This window comes from Oratosquilla oratoria, chromosome 23, assembly GCF_046742065.1.
Source record: "Oratosquilla oratoria isolate Oo_2021 chromosome 23, ASM4674206v1, whole genome shotgun sequence".
Taxonomy (NCBI): Eukaryota; Metazoa; Arthropoda; class Malacostraca; order Stomatopoda; family Squillidae; genus Oratosquilla; species Oratosquilla oratoria.
In genome coordinates, this window is record NC_134799.1 from 22,098,869 (window position 1) to 22,114,652 (window position 15,784).

General features: G+C 45.9%; 1 protein-coding gene across 1 annotated transcript; it reads left to right on the forward strand.

Annotated features, from left to right (window-relative positions):
• The first annotated feature begins 13,955 nt into the window (after window positions 1–13,955).
• On the forward strand, window positions 13,956–15,164 carry LOC143037741 (ATP-dependent DNA helicase Pif1-like). Its single transcript, XM_076206290.1, has one exon. It carries the CDS (start codon window positions 13,956–13,958, stop codon window positions 15,162–15,164), a length of 1,209 nt encoding a protein of 402 aa, XP_076062405.1.
• The last annotated feature ends 620 nt before the right edge of the window (window positions 15,165–15,784 follow it).

Below are 15,784 nucleotides of genomic sequence, written 5' to 3' on the forward strand. Positions count from 1 at the left end.
TTTGGCTTAAATTGTGGTGGTGTGTCATAACTCAATATCACAAGTGAGTACAATTAAGAACCCATCCGTATCCTTTGGGGGCTGGCACTTGTAGGAGGCGTCCCAGCCGACGTGGTTGGTATCCTTTGCACCCGTCGCGTCTCATCCGGTCGGTTCGAGTAATCCTGCGCAGTTATCTAGGTGAAAAAGAGAAGGCATTAGTCCTTGGCTTAAGTTGGTGATGTGTCATAAGTAAAAAATCAGCAAGTGAGTACAGTCAAACCCATCCGTATCATCTGGGGGGCGGCACTTGAAGGAGGCGTCCCAGCTGATATGAGGTAAGTGTCCTTGACAGTCGACGGATGAGTACCCCGGCCGAGGTCCTGGGGCCCGCACGCAGAAAACTGGTCGCTGGGCAGAGGGCCACATAATGATTTAGCTCGTTTGCCCCCTCTCCACAGTGGATACAGGCCTCCGACTGTTCCGTCACCTCCGAGAAACACCGATATCCAAGACGAAGGCGGTGAAGGGTGACTTCCTCTATCCTGGAGAGACGGACTCCAGGGGTCAGCCGCTCACACGCTGTGGCAACTTGATACCAGCGTGCTGGGCTGCCAGGTTCCTGTGGGTTTGCAGCTCCCTCTTGGCCATCGTTCTCGTTGCAATGGCCAAGCTCTCAGTTCGGCTCGGGAGGACACCGATTCCGCCTTCCATGTCTCCTGTGGCCGCTCTTCTGGCCACCCTGTCTGCCGCTTCATTCCCTTGGATGCCGATGTGTCCCGGCACCCAGTTGAGGACGACTGATCTCCCTTGCTGACAGAGGGCCTTGAGCTGAAATAGCAACGAAGTCATTAGGTGTTTGTGGTCATTGTGATAAATTCTAGATACTAATTGTAATAGAGCTAGACTATCTGTGTGCACAACTACATTATGTTGGTGGGTGTTGAGAGCATGGGTCAATGCTAGACCCACTGCAACACCCTCTGCTTGCGTCGAGCATCGAGTGCCCAACACCCTTGCTCCCTGTTCCACGTCCTTCGTGACAAACGCTGCACCTGCCACGTTGTGTACGGGATCCACGGAGCCGTCTGTGAAATAGACGACGCAGTTTTCTGGGGCGACAGATCTCATTGCGTCCTCCGCATCCACCCGCAGGCGCGGCAGCGGCGTACCGCGTCGTGACGCCATCACACTGATTCTGGCCGGTGGATTCTTCCAGGGGGGAGACTGCACATAACCTCCCACCGGCACATCCCTCTTTTTCTGAAGGATAAGGTCATGCAGGTGAAGGTCCCTTATGCGGTGTGCAACCATCGCTGACCACCTCTTCTGCGGGAAGAGATCCGGATCGTGCTGGAGGGCGCTGATTAGCCTTCGCCGCAGGAACGAGTCATGTTCCATCTGAATGACTCTGATGGCGAAGGCTACCACCAGTCCTGAGATCCTCGCACTGCTAGGCAACAGTCCCGCTTCTTGCTGCATATTGGCGACCAGAGTCCAGCGCGGCGCGCCCAGTATTACGCACAGCGCCTGGTTCTGTACTGCCTCCAAGCCAGCCAACCGTGTTGCGGATAGACCAGCCAGAGCACTGCTGGCATAGTCTATCACCGGTCGAATTGCGCTGACGTAGAATGTCCGGAGGACAGCGCTGTTGGCACCTGCCTCTCTGGTCGCCAAGGACTTCAATACGTTAATCCGGCTGAGGGCCCTTTCCCGGATGTAGGCCACTTCAGTCTGGAAGGACAGCCTGGAGTCAAGCCAGACGCCAAGGTACATGTGCGTGCTGACCCACTCTACCTCATGTCCCTGCAGCAGGAGCCTGTCCCTCGGCGTCACGCTAGTGCCAAAACACATGGCTTTAGTCTTTGGTGGCGAGATCTTGAGGCCAAGCTCTTCGCATTTTGAGGAAATGCGGTCGAGGCACAGTTGCGTCCTCCTGGCCTTGGTCCCTCTGCCTACTACCACCAGCGCGACATCGTCTGCGTACGATAGGAGGCGGCATCCTGTAGGTAGAGGGGTGGCTATTAATTCCGCCATCAGCACGTTAAACAGGGTGGGACTAAGAACCCCACCCTGGGGTGTACCATTTTCCAGGGGGTGATAGCAGGACTCCACTCCCTGTAGACGGACTCTGGCAGTTCTATTGGAGAGGTAGTCCGCTATCCACTGTAACAGTTTCCCCTGTACTCCTCTGGCAGCCAGACTGTCCAAAATTGCAGCGGGACTGGCAAGCTCAAATGCCTTCTCTAAGTCAAAGAAGACAACCATGGCGTGACGTTGCTCCACATGGCTCAAGAGCGTTGCGATGCACTGAGCCGTGCCCACCCCTTTGGTGAAACCATAGAGGCCCTCTTGTGGTGGTCCCAGTTTCCACAAAAGTCTTTGGAGAACCATCTTTTCCATGGTCTTCCCCAGGCAGCTCGTCAGGGAGATAGGGCGATACTTTCCGGGCTCCCTGGGCTTAGGGATAGGCACGATGTCGGCCCTCTTCCAGTTGGACGGAAGTCTTCCCCAGGACCAACTACTGATTACCACCTGGACGAGTGCTTCTTTTCCAGCATCCCCCAGGTGTATAACCATGGAGTACGTCACTAGGTCGCTCCCCGGAGCAGTGTCGGAGGATCTCTTACGTGAGGCTTGTAACTCATGGACGGTGAATGGCGTGTCCGTGTCACCTGGACACCCCATGGCAGCTTGTACCCTGGCCTTTCTTGGTTCACGTAGCATGGCCTGGCTCTGCTGTAGCTCGACGGGTAGCGTGACTGTGTACGTCCGTCTGGCAAATTCTTGAGCCAGATTTTCTGCCTCGCACTGTGGTGCACGGAGAGCGCGCCGTAGTGGGGTACGGCTCGTCGCTATGTGGAGTTTCCCCCACAGTTCCTTTAGCGTGGTGGACTCGCTAAAGCTTTGGCACCATTCCAGCCACTTGTCGCTACGCACACATCGAGCTGTCTCCTTGGCCTCTTCGACGGCACTCCGGAGGTTGGCCAGGTTGGCAGGGTTGTGGTGTCTACGCAGGATCTTTCGTAGACGGTTGACCATGTAGTTGGCATCCTTGATCTCCTGGTTGTAGTACCAACCATCACGATGTCTCCTCCTGTTGAGGGCGGTCTTAGGTATTGCCTCCTCTGCCGCTGCATGAATAGCAGAGACCAGTGAGGCCTCCGCATCATCCAACTCACCCATGGCCAGAGCGTCGGTGACGACCTCGCGAGCCACTCTGTCCTTGAACAACGTCAAGTTGGCCTTGCGCGGGTTCCACCTTCCTATTCTCTGGACCACTGGAGGTGGCGGGGCTACGGTGAGCGACATGTCTATTACAAAATGATCACTCGTAGCCGTGTCGTTGATGCTCCACGACATCCGATGCAGCAATGAGGAGGAGACAAAGGAGAGATCGAGCCTACCATGTCGTACATGCGTCGGCGACCCGTCGTTCAGTGGGACCACACCCGGGTTGGTGTTCAAGATTTCTTCAATGTGTCGCCCGAACGAGTTTGCAGGTGACACGGAGTGAAAAACGGGGTGGTGCGCATTAAAATCCCCTGCGAGGATGTACTGCTCGTCCTCCGCGACAGTGCATACTTCTCCCAGGTCCAAGTGTCCACGCCCAGGGGCCTTATAAATGTTATACACATGGACCGTTTCATTGGGGAAGTGCAGTCGAACTGTGAGCACCTCCACGTCTTCCCCACATTCTATTGGTAGGCCTACTCTTGAACATGGGATGGACGCATGGACAAAGGTCATACAACCTCTGCTTGTGTCCGTTTGGGGTGACACGAACACGTGGTATCCAGAGATCCTGATCTCTTCCTCTCCCACCAGGGTCTCCTGCAAGAGGATGATCTACTTTTCCTCCTGTCGTATGATGGTTTGCAGAAATGACTGTTTCGCTCTGAATCCGAGGATGTTCCATTGGAGGAAGCGAACAGTCCGGGTGGTCGAGCGCACTATGGGCAATCTATCCATGGTGCTCGTTGTCTTCTGATGATCCCGCTGATGATGACGGGCTTGACGGCGAAGAAGAGCCCTCGCTACTAACGTCAGTGTCCGTATCCATCCCTTCGTATCCCTAGGTACGCCAGGGAAGCCAGCCACAAACGCTGCGCAATGCAGTCTTGACCGCGGCTCCTGCGGTACTCTAGGTACCTGCCTTGCCTTTTCGGACCGGGTCATCAGACGTCGGTGGCTCTGTGTATACTGGGCAGGGCGCTGGACCCTCCTCGTGTGTCTGGACACTGGTCGAGGGCACTGGGGGAGGCCGCCCAGGAGATGGGGTCATTGGAGAGTTTTTGGTCACTTGGGTGGTACCTGGTGCCGTGGCCAGACGTTTCGTCGCCGGACAATTCGTCGCCGGACAATTCGTCGACAGACATTTCGTCGAACAGACATATCGTCGCCGGACGATTCGTCGAATGGATGTTTCGTCGAACAGCCTTTTCGTCGAAAGAGTGTTAAACAGGCAACCAGGTATTTATGTAAATATTTGATAATAAATTATACTATTTGCCTAAAATACTTTTAAATATACAATGACCATATTCCCACATCTTGAAGGACATTTTTCAACATTCTCAAAAAGATATTTATTAGACATTCTACATCTATTCTTGAGGTAATTATTTCAAGATATGAATGATAATAAGGTGATAAATTATGATATCAGTACAATTTGATATGTTTAAAGCAGCTGGATATCAGCTGCGTTGTCCATCCGCAGTTGACATTTGCTCACCCTTTTAAATATATAATGACCATATTCCCACATCTTGAAGGACATTTTTCAACATTCTCAAAAAGATATTTATTAATTAGACATTCTACATCTATTCTTGAGGTAATTATTTCAAGATATGAATGATAATAAGGTGATGAATGATGAAAATTCACAGATGGGAACAAAATAACAGACGAACTTAGGGTTTTGTTAAGAGGGGGAGAGATTTGTTTTAGTCGAAGAGGAAGATATATAAATATATATATATATATATATATATATATATATATATATATATATATATATATATATATATATATATATATATATATATATATATAAATACGTGACCGGACGTTTCGTCGCCGGACAATTCGTCGACAGACATTTCAACCCTCCCTCCTCCTCCTCCCCTACCTTCCTCCCTCCCGCCTTTCCCCGTTCCCCCTATTCCTCTTATTTAATCTCAATCATGTGTATCACAACTATATACCTGAAAAAGCTGTAAAAAGATAAACTTCGTGCTCCTCTCACTGGTAACCACACCTTGTCATTAGTTTATAAATCTAATATAAGATTTATATAAACTTTGAGATTATTATTATATTAATGTATATTTTTTTGTAAACTTTTGAAACTATGTTAAAATATTTTAGTCAAATAGTATATGTGTTGGTACATTTGATATCGTTTCTAGCTTCTTGATGATGCCGTGTTGTCGTATATAAGTATATATATTTATATATATATATATATATATATATATATATATATATATATATATATATATATATACACATATAGATTCTTTTTAATAAGATATATATTTTTCTCACAGGCCATGGAGTTCACTGTTACTAAACGTGGTGGAAGGAAACTACGGTACAATGGGTATGCTTATACAGTTGACAAAATGAGGGATAGCATTACCTGTTGGAAATGCGAAGAAAGAGGGAGATGTGGAGGGCGACTTAAGACAGTGAATGATATACTACAAGGTGCTCCACTGCCACATTCTCACCGACCAGATGCCAGTAGAACTGTGGTACTCAAGACAGTAGAGAAGATGAAGGAACGAGCCTATAATACTGAAGAAATTACAAGTACTATAATTCAGAACTGCATATCTGATTTTCCCTTGGAAGCCACTGGATCTCTTCCCAAAAAAGAAAGTCTTGGCAGAATGATTAGAAGACAAAGAAAATTCACAGATGGGAACAAAATAACAGACGAACTTAGGGTTTCGTTAAGAGGGGAGAGATTTGTTTTAGTCGAGGAGGAAGATATCGTTTTAATGGCAACTGACACTAATCTCGATTTATTAGCAAAAAGTATGCACTGGTTTTGCGACGGTACGTTCGATAGTGCTCCTGACAACCATCAACTCTATACCATCCATGCTCTCCTTGGGGAAAATCATACTGTTCCACTTGTGTACTGCATTACGAAATCTAAAACTCAAGAAACATATGATACGATATTTTCTAAACTTAAAGAAACGCGTGTTATGGAGCCTAATTCAATAACTGTTGATTTTGAAAAAGCTGCAATAAGTAGTATAGAGAAGAATTTTCCTAACTCTCATACATCTGGATGTTTTTTTCATTTCGGTCAATGCCTTTGGAGAAAAGTTCAGGCATGTGGCCTGCAAAATTGGTATAATGAGCCAAGGAATGCTTTCCTAATAAAAAAAAACTTACAGCACTGGCGTTCGTTCCAAAGGAGGATGTCATAGGCGTATTTAATGAATTAATGGCTTCATTAGATGAGGAAACAGATGAAGTCCTAGGAGAATTTCTCGTCTACTTTCAGACTACTTGGTTAGGTGCTGTACAAAGAGGAAGGCGACGCCGCCCAAGTTTTGATATCTCCTTATGGAATGTAAGAGAAAAGACCTTGCTAGGAATACCACGCACAAATAATTCTGTTGAAGGTTGGCACCGCGCATTTCAACAAAGAATGTCAGTCGTCCATCCAAATTTATCTCGCCTTATGACCAAACTCAAAAAAGAGCAAAATGATTGGGAACTAACAATACAACAGGCTTCATGTGGTATTATGCTTAGAAACACTAAAAAGAAATACGCAATTGTAAATGAACGGTTGAAAAAACTCACGGATGACTATACAGAGATACACTAGAATACCTACAAGCCATTGCACATAATTTGTAAGTTTATATCTATTTTTATAAAATGTATTTTATATTTCAATAGAACCAGTGCTAATCCTCAAATAAAAATGTTTAATAATTTTTCTATTGCGTTTTATTTTGATATGTTAAAGTTCCTTTAGAAAAAAATCTGAAGTAAAAGCTCTCTCTCTATATATATATTATATATAGAGATATTATATATATTATATATATAGAGAGAGAGATATTATATATATTATATATATGTATATATATATATATATGTATGTATGTATATATATATATATAGATTGAAATTGCCTTTATGCAACAAAACAATCGTTCGCGACGAAACGACCGTTCGACAAAAAGGGTGTTCGACTAAATGTCCATTCGACGAATCGTCTGTTCGACGAAGTGTCCGTCGAAGAATTGTCCGAGCGTCCCTGGTGCAGCAGATGGAGACATGGAGGGCTTGGTGGCAGGAGAGCACTTCTTGATGGAGACCATCGCCTGTGCTATGTCCTTGAATAAGCTCGTAGCTTTCCTGACCTGGTCCTCCGAGTTCCCCAGGTGGCGGGCCAGCGCAGCCGCGGCGACGATGACGAACTGTATCAGTTCGTCATCCTGAAAGGTGAGGAGCCGTGAAATGGCTTGCGCCGGTTGCTGCTCCTTTTGGGCAGGAGGTTCTGCCAGGGGGCTGCGATTCTTGGTTCTGTTACGTGTAACCTTCTTGGGTTGGGGGTTACATAGGGAGGACTTAATGCGGGCGAGATAAACTCCAAAACGGGAGTTTTCTTCTTATTTATTAAAAATTGAGGCAATCTGGTTAAACACTGTACACAATTAGTCACAAGGCCACGTCACACACTGTACACAATTGCTCGCTCGGGCAAGTCACAAACGACCGCTCCTGGAGCCGTGCACTCCCGTTTTGTTTCCGGAAATGCTGAATCTGCTGAATTTTGAGGTGCTCGCAGTCACCTTGTCAAGATTTTTAGTAAGGCTGTTTGGCCCTTTACAAGTTTGTTCTTGGTTCATAATTACTACCTATATAATATACTACATACATAATATATCCAGGGGGAAAGGGTTGAACAGTATTGTGTTCCCGTGTGTTAATCCGGGTTGGCGATTGACTGCATCTATGGCGTGCGTTTGTGTGTCTGTGTGTCAGTCCGCTGAGCTAGATTGCTGATTCGGCTGGCGCCGTAGTGTCGGCCGGAGCGGATGTCTGGGTAACGCTGCCTGCATGGTGTATGGGAATGTGGTGATGTGGTTAATGTGGTGTATACGCGTCGCCCTCCCCCTGGAGTTAGGTGGCACCCGGCACCTAATGGTACATGGTTAACAAATATAATATATATATATATAGTTATATAGTCAGAGACACAAAATCTTTGGGTGGTTATATGTGGAGAAGGGTGTGTGTGATGTTGAATTGATTATGATGGTCCCATAAGGACATGTTGAACAAGAAATAATGGGTATGTGATGTTGTGTCTCTGAATGGGGAATAAGGTTGTGTTTCACCAGTATTTATATATATTTTCAACTTTTATCTATGAATTTGTATGGCACTATCTGTGTTTTTTGAGAAACTCTTATCTGTGAGTTTGTATGGCACTATAGTATGTTTAGATATTGGTGAGACACAAGATAAAACTTATCCTAGGTTTACAGCAATTTGGGAAAACCTTTTTCAAGCACTTATTTCATGCAAAAGTACGTTGTTAGTATTATTATTATAAAAATTATGATTAAGGTTGAGAGGGCAGTGGAGGCATAGGGTAAGATTTTATAGTGTAGATCTAAAGAGTCTATATCAAGGGTAGTTGATTTGTTTAGGAGACGTACCGTGTCTATCTCACTTGGGAGGATGGTATCGAGGATCTTAGGGAGGGGTGGGAGTATTAGTTGGGTTATGGGACCTAGATTGTGGGTGGTGTTTAGAGTGCCTTGGTAGTGGAGTTGGTTAGGTAGGAGCATTGAGTCCATCATATAGATGTGACAGGTGTCTGGTAGGGTGATAGAGCCGTTGATCTTATGATGGGAGGGTGGTTTGTGTAGGCATATTACGGATACTATTGTGGGGTGGGGGAGAAATATGAAGTGTTTATTTCCTACGTGGATGTGGTGTATTTGAGTGTTGTCCGAAAAGCGAAAGTCGCAGGTCTCTGAAAGGTTGACTTTGGGTGTTGTGAGTTCTGAGAGGCAAGGTTGGGATTTGGTTAGTTGGAAATGGAATGGGTAAGCTGGGCAGATATAGAAGTTTGGACGTGCTGTCTTGCAGGTTGCCATGGTTTCTGGGGAGGTAAGGGTTATCCATTGTCCATCAGTTGATTTTAGGATGGTGGAGGTTGGCATGTTGAGGGTCATGGTGCGGTTTTGGTAAGGGTAGGGAAAGGGGTAAATTTCCCAAAGGGAGAATCTCTTGATCGGGTCCATAGGTATGTGGATAAGGATAGATTCTTGAAAGATAGTTGATGCTAGGATGGGGTAGTAGTGTTGTATTTCGTTCTTGAGGAAGAAGAGGGTGAGATTCAATGTATTATGAGCTTGTCGTAGTGTTTGAGTAAGTTGGGTTGGGGTGATCATTTGAGAGGTGACTATACCTGCGTGGGCGTTCCAAATGTCGCTCTGTACTAGATTGCTATGATCTATCAACTTGTCTAGTTGTTTGTCGAGTTCATTTAGATGGTAGAGAAGGAAAAGGGCCGTTTGTGATTGGGTGATCTTAGTTAACTGGGATGTTGTGAATGTGGCGAGATGATTGATCTTGTCAATTACCGAATTTATTGAGGTCGCGAGGAGATCGATGTTTTTAGAGTTTAGGTTGGTTAGCTTTCCTTCTTGGTGCAGTACCTTTGTTATATTTCCCATGTGTGAGTGAACCGTTTGTATATCTTCTGTTGCAGTCCCGAATAGGGATTTTGATATAATTCCCAGAAAGTTAAAAAGTCCACGTTTGGGTCTGTTGTTCTTTGGAATTTCAGTTACGGGGTTGGGAAGGTGGTATATTGTGTCCCTCATGTTGTTCATTTTCTCATGTAGGGCGTTGACGTTGTTGTATAGTGTAGTAGAGATTTCGTTGTTTTGGTTTGTGGTGTTGGTTATTTGGGTGGAGATTTGTTGCTGTATTTGGAATAGGTCTTTGTGAATTTCCATGATGGGGTTTAGTAACGATTGGGGCGATATCCGCATCTTTACCATGATGGAGTCTTCTACGCATGCGGTATTGCCGTGTTTGTTGACGATTGCTCCTGGTATCAGTATGGGTACGCCGAGTGAGAAGTGGACGAGGATGGGGAGTAGTAGTAGGGGTTGCATCCTGTGGATGGAGTTTTTGTTTTAGTGATTTAGGATATGTATATCTGACTCTCGCTAAGGTTATAGTGGTCGGAAGGAAGTAGAGAAGGTTTGATAGTGTGAGGGCGAACGAGGAACTATGTTCTCTCGACCCTGAAAAGTAATACCAGTTCGGGTGCTACTGGATCTGCTGGGGCTTTAATCAAACATCAAAAGGAATCAATGGATTTAAAAGAGTTAACGAATACAATAAACCATCAAAGTGTACAATATAATGTTGTAGAATGGGAACATCTAATACGAGGTGCTCAGCACCTCCGTATCGTAACAACAGTAGCGATGTCCGGGTGAGTATGGACGAACCGTTCCGGCCCAATCGGATGCGGCGTGTCTTGAGAACAGCAAAGGTGAGAAGACCCGACGTCGAGTAGCCTGCGACTGGAGTAATGAAGACTTGGGATTGGCGTGGCAGTGGGTAGTCTTCGCAGGACGTCTTCTGACCAAGTTCTATTCGACGTTGGGGAGGAGGGGTATATATACCCCTGAAACTGCCGACGTGGCCGCTCCGCGCAGGCGCAGTCTTCTCGGGCTTCAAAAGTTCGAAGCCGACTTGCTCGTTGAACTGGCGCGCAAACAAGCCGATTCGCCGAGGTGGGGAGCCAAACGACTATCAGTGCAGCCGCGATGAATTGACTTGTGGCCGGGGGAAGGGGGATGGGCCCTTACACCACCCCCGGGACAAGAATCTACTAGGAGTAGATTTCCCCAACATTACAACTAGAATCAAGAGGTTGACATGACAAAGTCAAATCCCTAACTCCATCCTGTAAGACATACCAATTCAAACACCACAAAATATACAACATCAGTGTTGGAGTATTCCACATTCATCAGTAGTCCATCAGTTTCTACGGTGACTGCATTTTTTTTTCTTATTATATACCATACAAAGAAATATAGATTTATATGCCAATAGGTTTCTCTCCCGTTATAAGGGAGGTTGCCAGCCAAAGTATGCATCCACCACCACCCATCTGTCACCAAATTATCTTCTTAGTTCCTTGTGGATGAAAGATCATCCCTGTCCAGATCAGAAGCAATGCAGCAAGACACAGCACATCTACAGCAGGGCCATTGACTTCACTTACATGCTCTCCTTGCCCCCTTTTGTGAAAGAGGAGAAATCCTTTCAGGCCATATTAATTTATATTCCATTCACAACCACTTCCCATACATACCTATCTCTTGCCTCCCTACTGGCCATCACCTTTTGCCAAAAATTTCTTGCAATCTGCCTTAACATAAAAATTTGATATTTGCACCCTCTTTCGTCAACCCACATTGCTGCTCCACAATTACTCAACATTCCTTTTACTCAAAACCCCCTTCACCCCATCCATGTATATACAGACGCTCCTCTACTTACGTTCATTAGTTCTACGTTTTTTCGATTTTACATTTGAACTGACTAAAGAAAAATTGTAAAAAAAAAAAAAAATTGAGTGAATTTTTTAGTTTAGCACGCTCTCCGTAGTTCAAACGATACTTGTGCATGACGCTGCGTCCATTGTTTACATTGCACAAACGACAAACTGAACATGCCTTGCCTCCTCCTCCACCATCTCAATTTATGTTGCTTGAATTTAATTTATTTAAAATTAATGTTATTATTTTACAATGTATAATTAATGATTTAGGGGTGTTTTATAAGATACGGTAATAGAATTTACGGATGTATATTACAGTAACAACTTACGTTCATTTTCAACTTATGTTCGGCCGTTCGGAACGTAACTAAAACGTAAGTTGAGGAGCGTCTGTATTGAACATTGTGATGCTCATCCAACATGCTTGTCTGCTCCCAGCATTTTTAATGTTTGATACCCATTTTCCTACACCTGGCCATTTTCCCACATTCAACAACTTAATTACTCTAGCCTTCCCCTTAACACTTCTCCTGTCAATGTCTGTCTACCTCAACATTTTACCTTTTCCCTGTCTACCTGACTGACCCCCCAACCGGTCCATCCCTTCCAAAACATCTCAGATTGTCATACTTCAATTCAATTTTTCATCTCTCCTCCTTGCCTTAAGTTTAACTTATCTTCTTTACCTCTCATATGCTTCCCTAGTCCTACATACATATACCAAAGCCTTTTCCCTCCCTTATAAGGGAAGTAGCCAAAAAAACAAAGGCATAAAAAAACACTCCCACCAATCACACTCCACTCCCCTCCACCCTCTCTTGGCACCTCCTGGATGACAGATCATCCCTGTATCTTGTCCACTGCCCTGGGTTAGAAGTGTTGCAAGACAGCACATCCACAGCAAGGCCGCCTCATTAAATTGGTGACCACCCCCTTTCCATCCCCTCATGCAGAAAAGAAGACGGGGAGAAATCCCTTCGGGCTGTGTTAAATTTTTCTCGCACATACAGGAGTCCCTCAAATAACGCAGAGGTTAGGTTCCTGAAATTACCGTGTATGACCAAATCCGCGTATGCTGACATTCCATATTAAATACCGAGAACCGTGTGTATGTGTACGTGTGTGTGTGTGTGCACGTGTATGTGGTGTATGTATGTGGCATTTGTGGCGTATGTGTTTGTGTGTATATACATGTGTGTGTATGTGGCGTATACACATGTGTGTGTGTATGTGGCGTATGTATATGTGTGTGTATGTGGCGTATGTATGTGTGTGTTGCGTGTGTGTGTGTGTATGTGTGTGTGTGCATGCGTATATGTGTCTGTGTTTGTATTTGTGTACATGCACGTGCATTCACAACATACACTGATTGTCTAACACGTCTCTACGTGTGCGTGTCTACACGTGTAAGCGTGTATATGTCTGTTTTTGATCTCCCAAACCACCACTGCCAGTAACAACAAGAACCTCATAAGAGAAATTAAGACATGACAAGCGCAGTCATTATCAGACTTATTAGTCGTGTTCCAAACGAAAGAAACATTACACTTCAATAGGTTTGGGCGGTAAAACTTCACGATAGCACAGCGCAGGTGGTGGAAGCGACAAGCTAAAGCTTGTTGGCTACCCCCCTACTCCCCCTCTCCTCCCTCCTGCATCAGTACCCGGAGGTTGACACGTACCCGGAGGTTGACACGTACCCGGAGGTTGACACGTACCCGGAGGTTGACACGTACCCGGAGGTTGACACGTGACCGCAGGCAGCCACCCATGGCTATCCCCTCGACCCACACCCTTGTTTGAGCAGTTCCCAATGTACATAATGACCATGTTATATGAGGATCGACTGTATATGGTAAAACAGGAAGCAGTCACCACAAATGTTGCAATGTTGCCACATGTGTGCGTATGTGTGCCCGACTCAGCGCGAATTTTAAAACGGTTCTCTACATTTAAGATGGTTTTGAAATAAAATCCGTGTATGATTGAATCCATGTTATTCGAATCCGCGTTATTTGAGGGACTCCTGTACTCCCCCACCCATTCTACCTCGTACATCTATATACAACCATTCTCCATTCACCCCCAGTGGATCCAGGATAAACATTGGGGGGGGGGGCTAACCTGAATTCCTTCCTCTGAGTAGTCTGATGTATCAGAAGTCTGAGGTATATTTAACTTAATAATATTTTTCATATTTTTCTGTATTTTAGACATATCAATAATATAATTTTTAAACCTTGACCCGTTTTTGATTCGTTTCCCGTTTCGGTCGCGCACACTACGAAAAGCGGGACACCCCCGCTATAGGTGCTCCGTCAAGAAGAACACGGAATTGGCGAAGCTCCTACAACAGACCGAGCTGATCGTCTGGGACGAAGTCGTAATGGCGAACAAGAACATGCTGACTGCTGTGGATATCACTCTTAGAGACATCATGGACAACGACGAATTCATGGGGGGCAAAGTGTTTGTGTGCGCAGGAGACTTTCGTCAGATCTTGCCGGTGATAAGAAACGGAGGGAAGGAGCAGGAACTAGCCCACTGCATCAAATCGAGCTACATGTGGGAAGGGCTCGCGAAGATGCAGCTTACGGAGAACGTCCGTCTCAAAAAGGACGACGTCAAGAACAGCAAGTTCGCGAAGCAGCTGTTGACGATCGGGTCTCGCGAAAGCGGCGAGATCTACTTCGGAAGGGGTTTCGGTGTGCGAGCGACTTCGAGAGAGGAGTTGGTCTACAAAGTTTACGACGACTTCGGAGCGAACCACTTGAACCTTTCCTACTTCGAAAAGCGGTCGATAGTCTCGCCGACCAACGACGACGTCGACTCTGTGAACAAGATGATCTACGATCTCAACCAGGAAAAGGAGGTCGTGTACTACAGCGCGGACACGCCGTTGGATCAGGAAACGGATATCCAGGTTTCAGTGTTCAACTCCATGACCAGCCCGTCTGTGCCGTTGCACGATCTGAGGCTGAAGATCGGCTGTATCGTGATGGTGATGAGGAACATCTGTCCTCCTATGATATGCAACGGAACACGTGTGATGGTCACTAACCTCAAGAAACACATTGTGGTGGGGAAAATCTTAGGGGGTGCTTATCGGGGTGAACAGGTATTGATCCCGCGAATTGCTCTGGAGTCGCAGGACACTCCCGTGCCCTTCAGGCGAAAGCAGTTCCCGATAAAGTTGAGTTACGCTATGACGATCAACAAGAGCCAGGGACAGACTTTTGATCGCTGTGGGTTACTGCTGGATTCTGTACATTGCTTCGCGCACGGTCAACTGTATGTAGCCTGTTCTAGAGTAACGAACTGGGACTCTTTGGTGTACTATACGGGCTGGCGAAGGGCTGGAAAAAGTGTTGCCCCCCGGCCTGCTGTTAACGTGGTGTACAGAGAGTTGTTCGAGGATTATTTAGAGGGAGAAGAGGAGGAAAAGGGGCCCACAAAAGCGTCTTTAGTTGCGGCTACCCGCATTCCCGAGGAAGTGGACGAGTCCGACAGGACAAACAACATCCCGGAAGACATACACAAAATCTCAGAGGAGGAATGGCGGAATATGTTAGCGCCCGACTGTTCTCGAAAATAGAAAAGCTGGAGGAAAAGCTGAAGAAGGAGATCGAGGCTGTGATGGTGGCTTTAAACCGCTCTAGCGATGACGAAAGTAGCTCCGATGGCTTCCCGAAGAGAAGCCGTGAATCCGAAGAAGACAAAGAAGAGGGGCACTCTTCAGGGGGTTATGTTACTTCTCCGCCTTTTCCTAAGAAGGTTAAAACAGGGGCGAAGCCCTAGGGCGCGAAGCGAGCTTGCGCGAAGCGCAAAAGCCCCCTGCGGAGCAGGGCCGGCGAAGCCGGTGGGCTTGTATAATAGAATGTATATTCGTTTTACATTGTTACACGCTTGTGCTAGTCAGTGATAAAGCACTGGCATGCGTATACTCTCGCATAGAGAAATTATTGCAGGATCCGTGTGTAGTGTTAGTGTACATGGACTCATGGAAGTAATAAAAAATAAAAGTAGCTTTAAAAAACAGAAATACAAACAAAAATGTGTATGAACTTCTGAACCTGTTAAGAAAAGTATCTAAATTACATTAATAACACAGTATAGTTCATGGGATCTCACACGAACATCAACCTCATGTTTTTTTGGGCAAATACATTGATTACACTATTTCAATATTGATTTCATTGTGAACGCCGAGTAGCG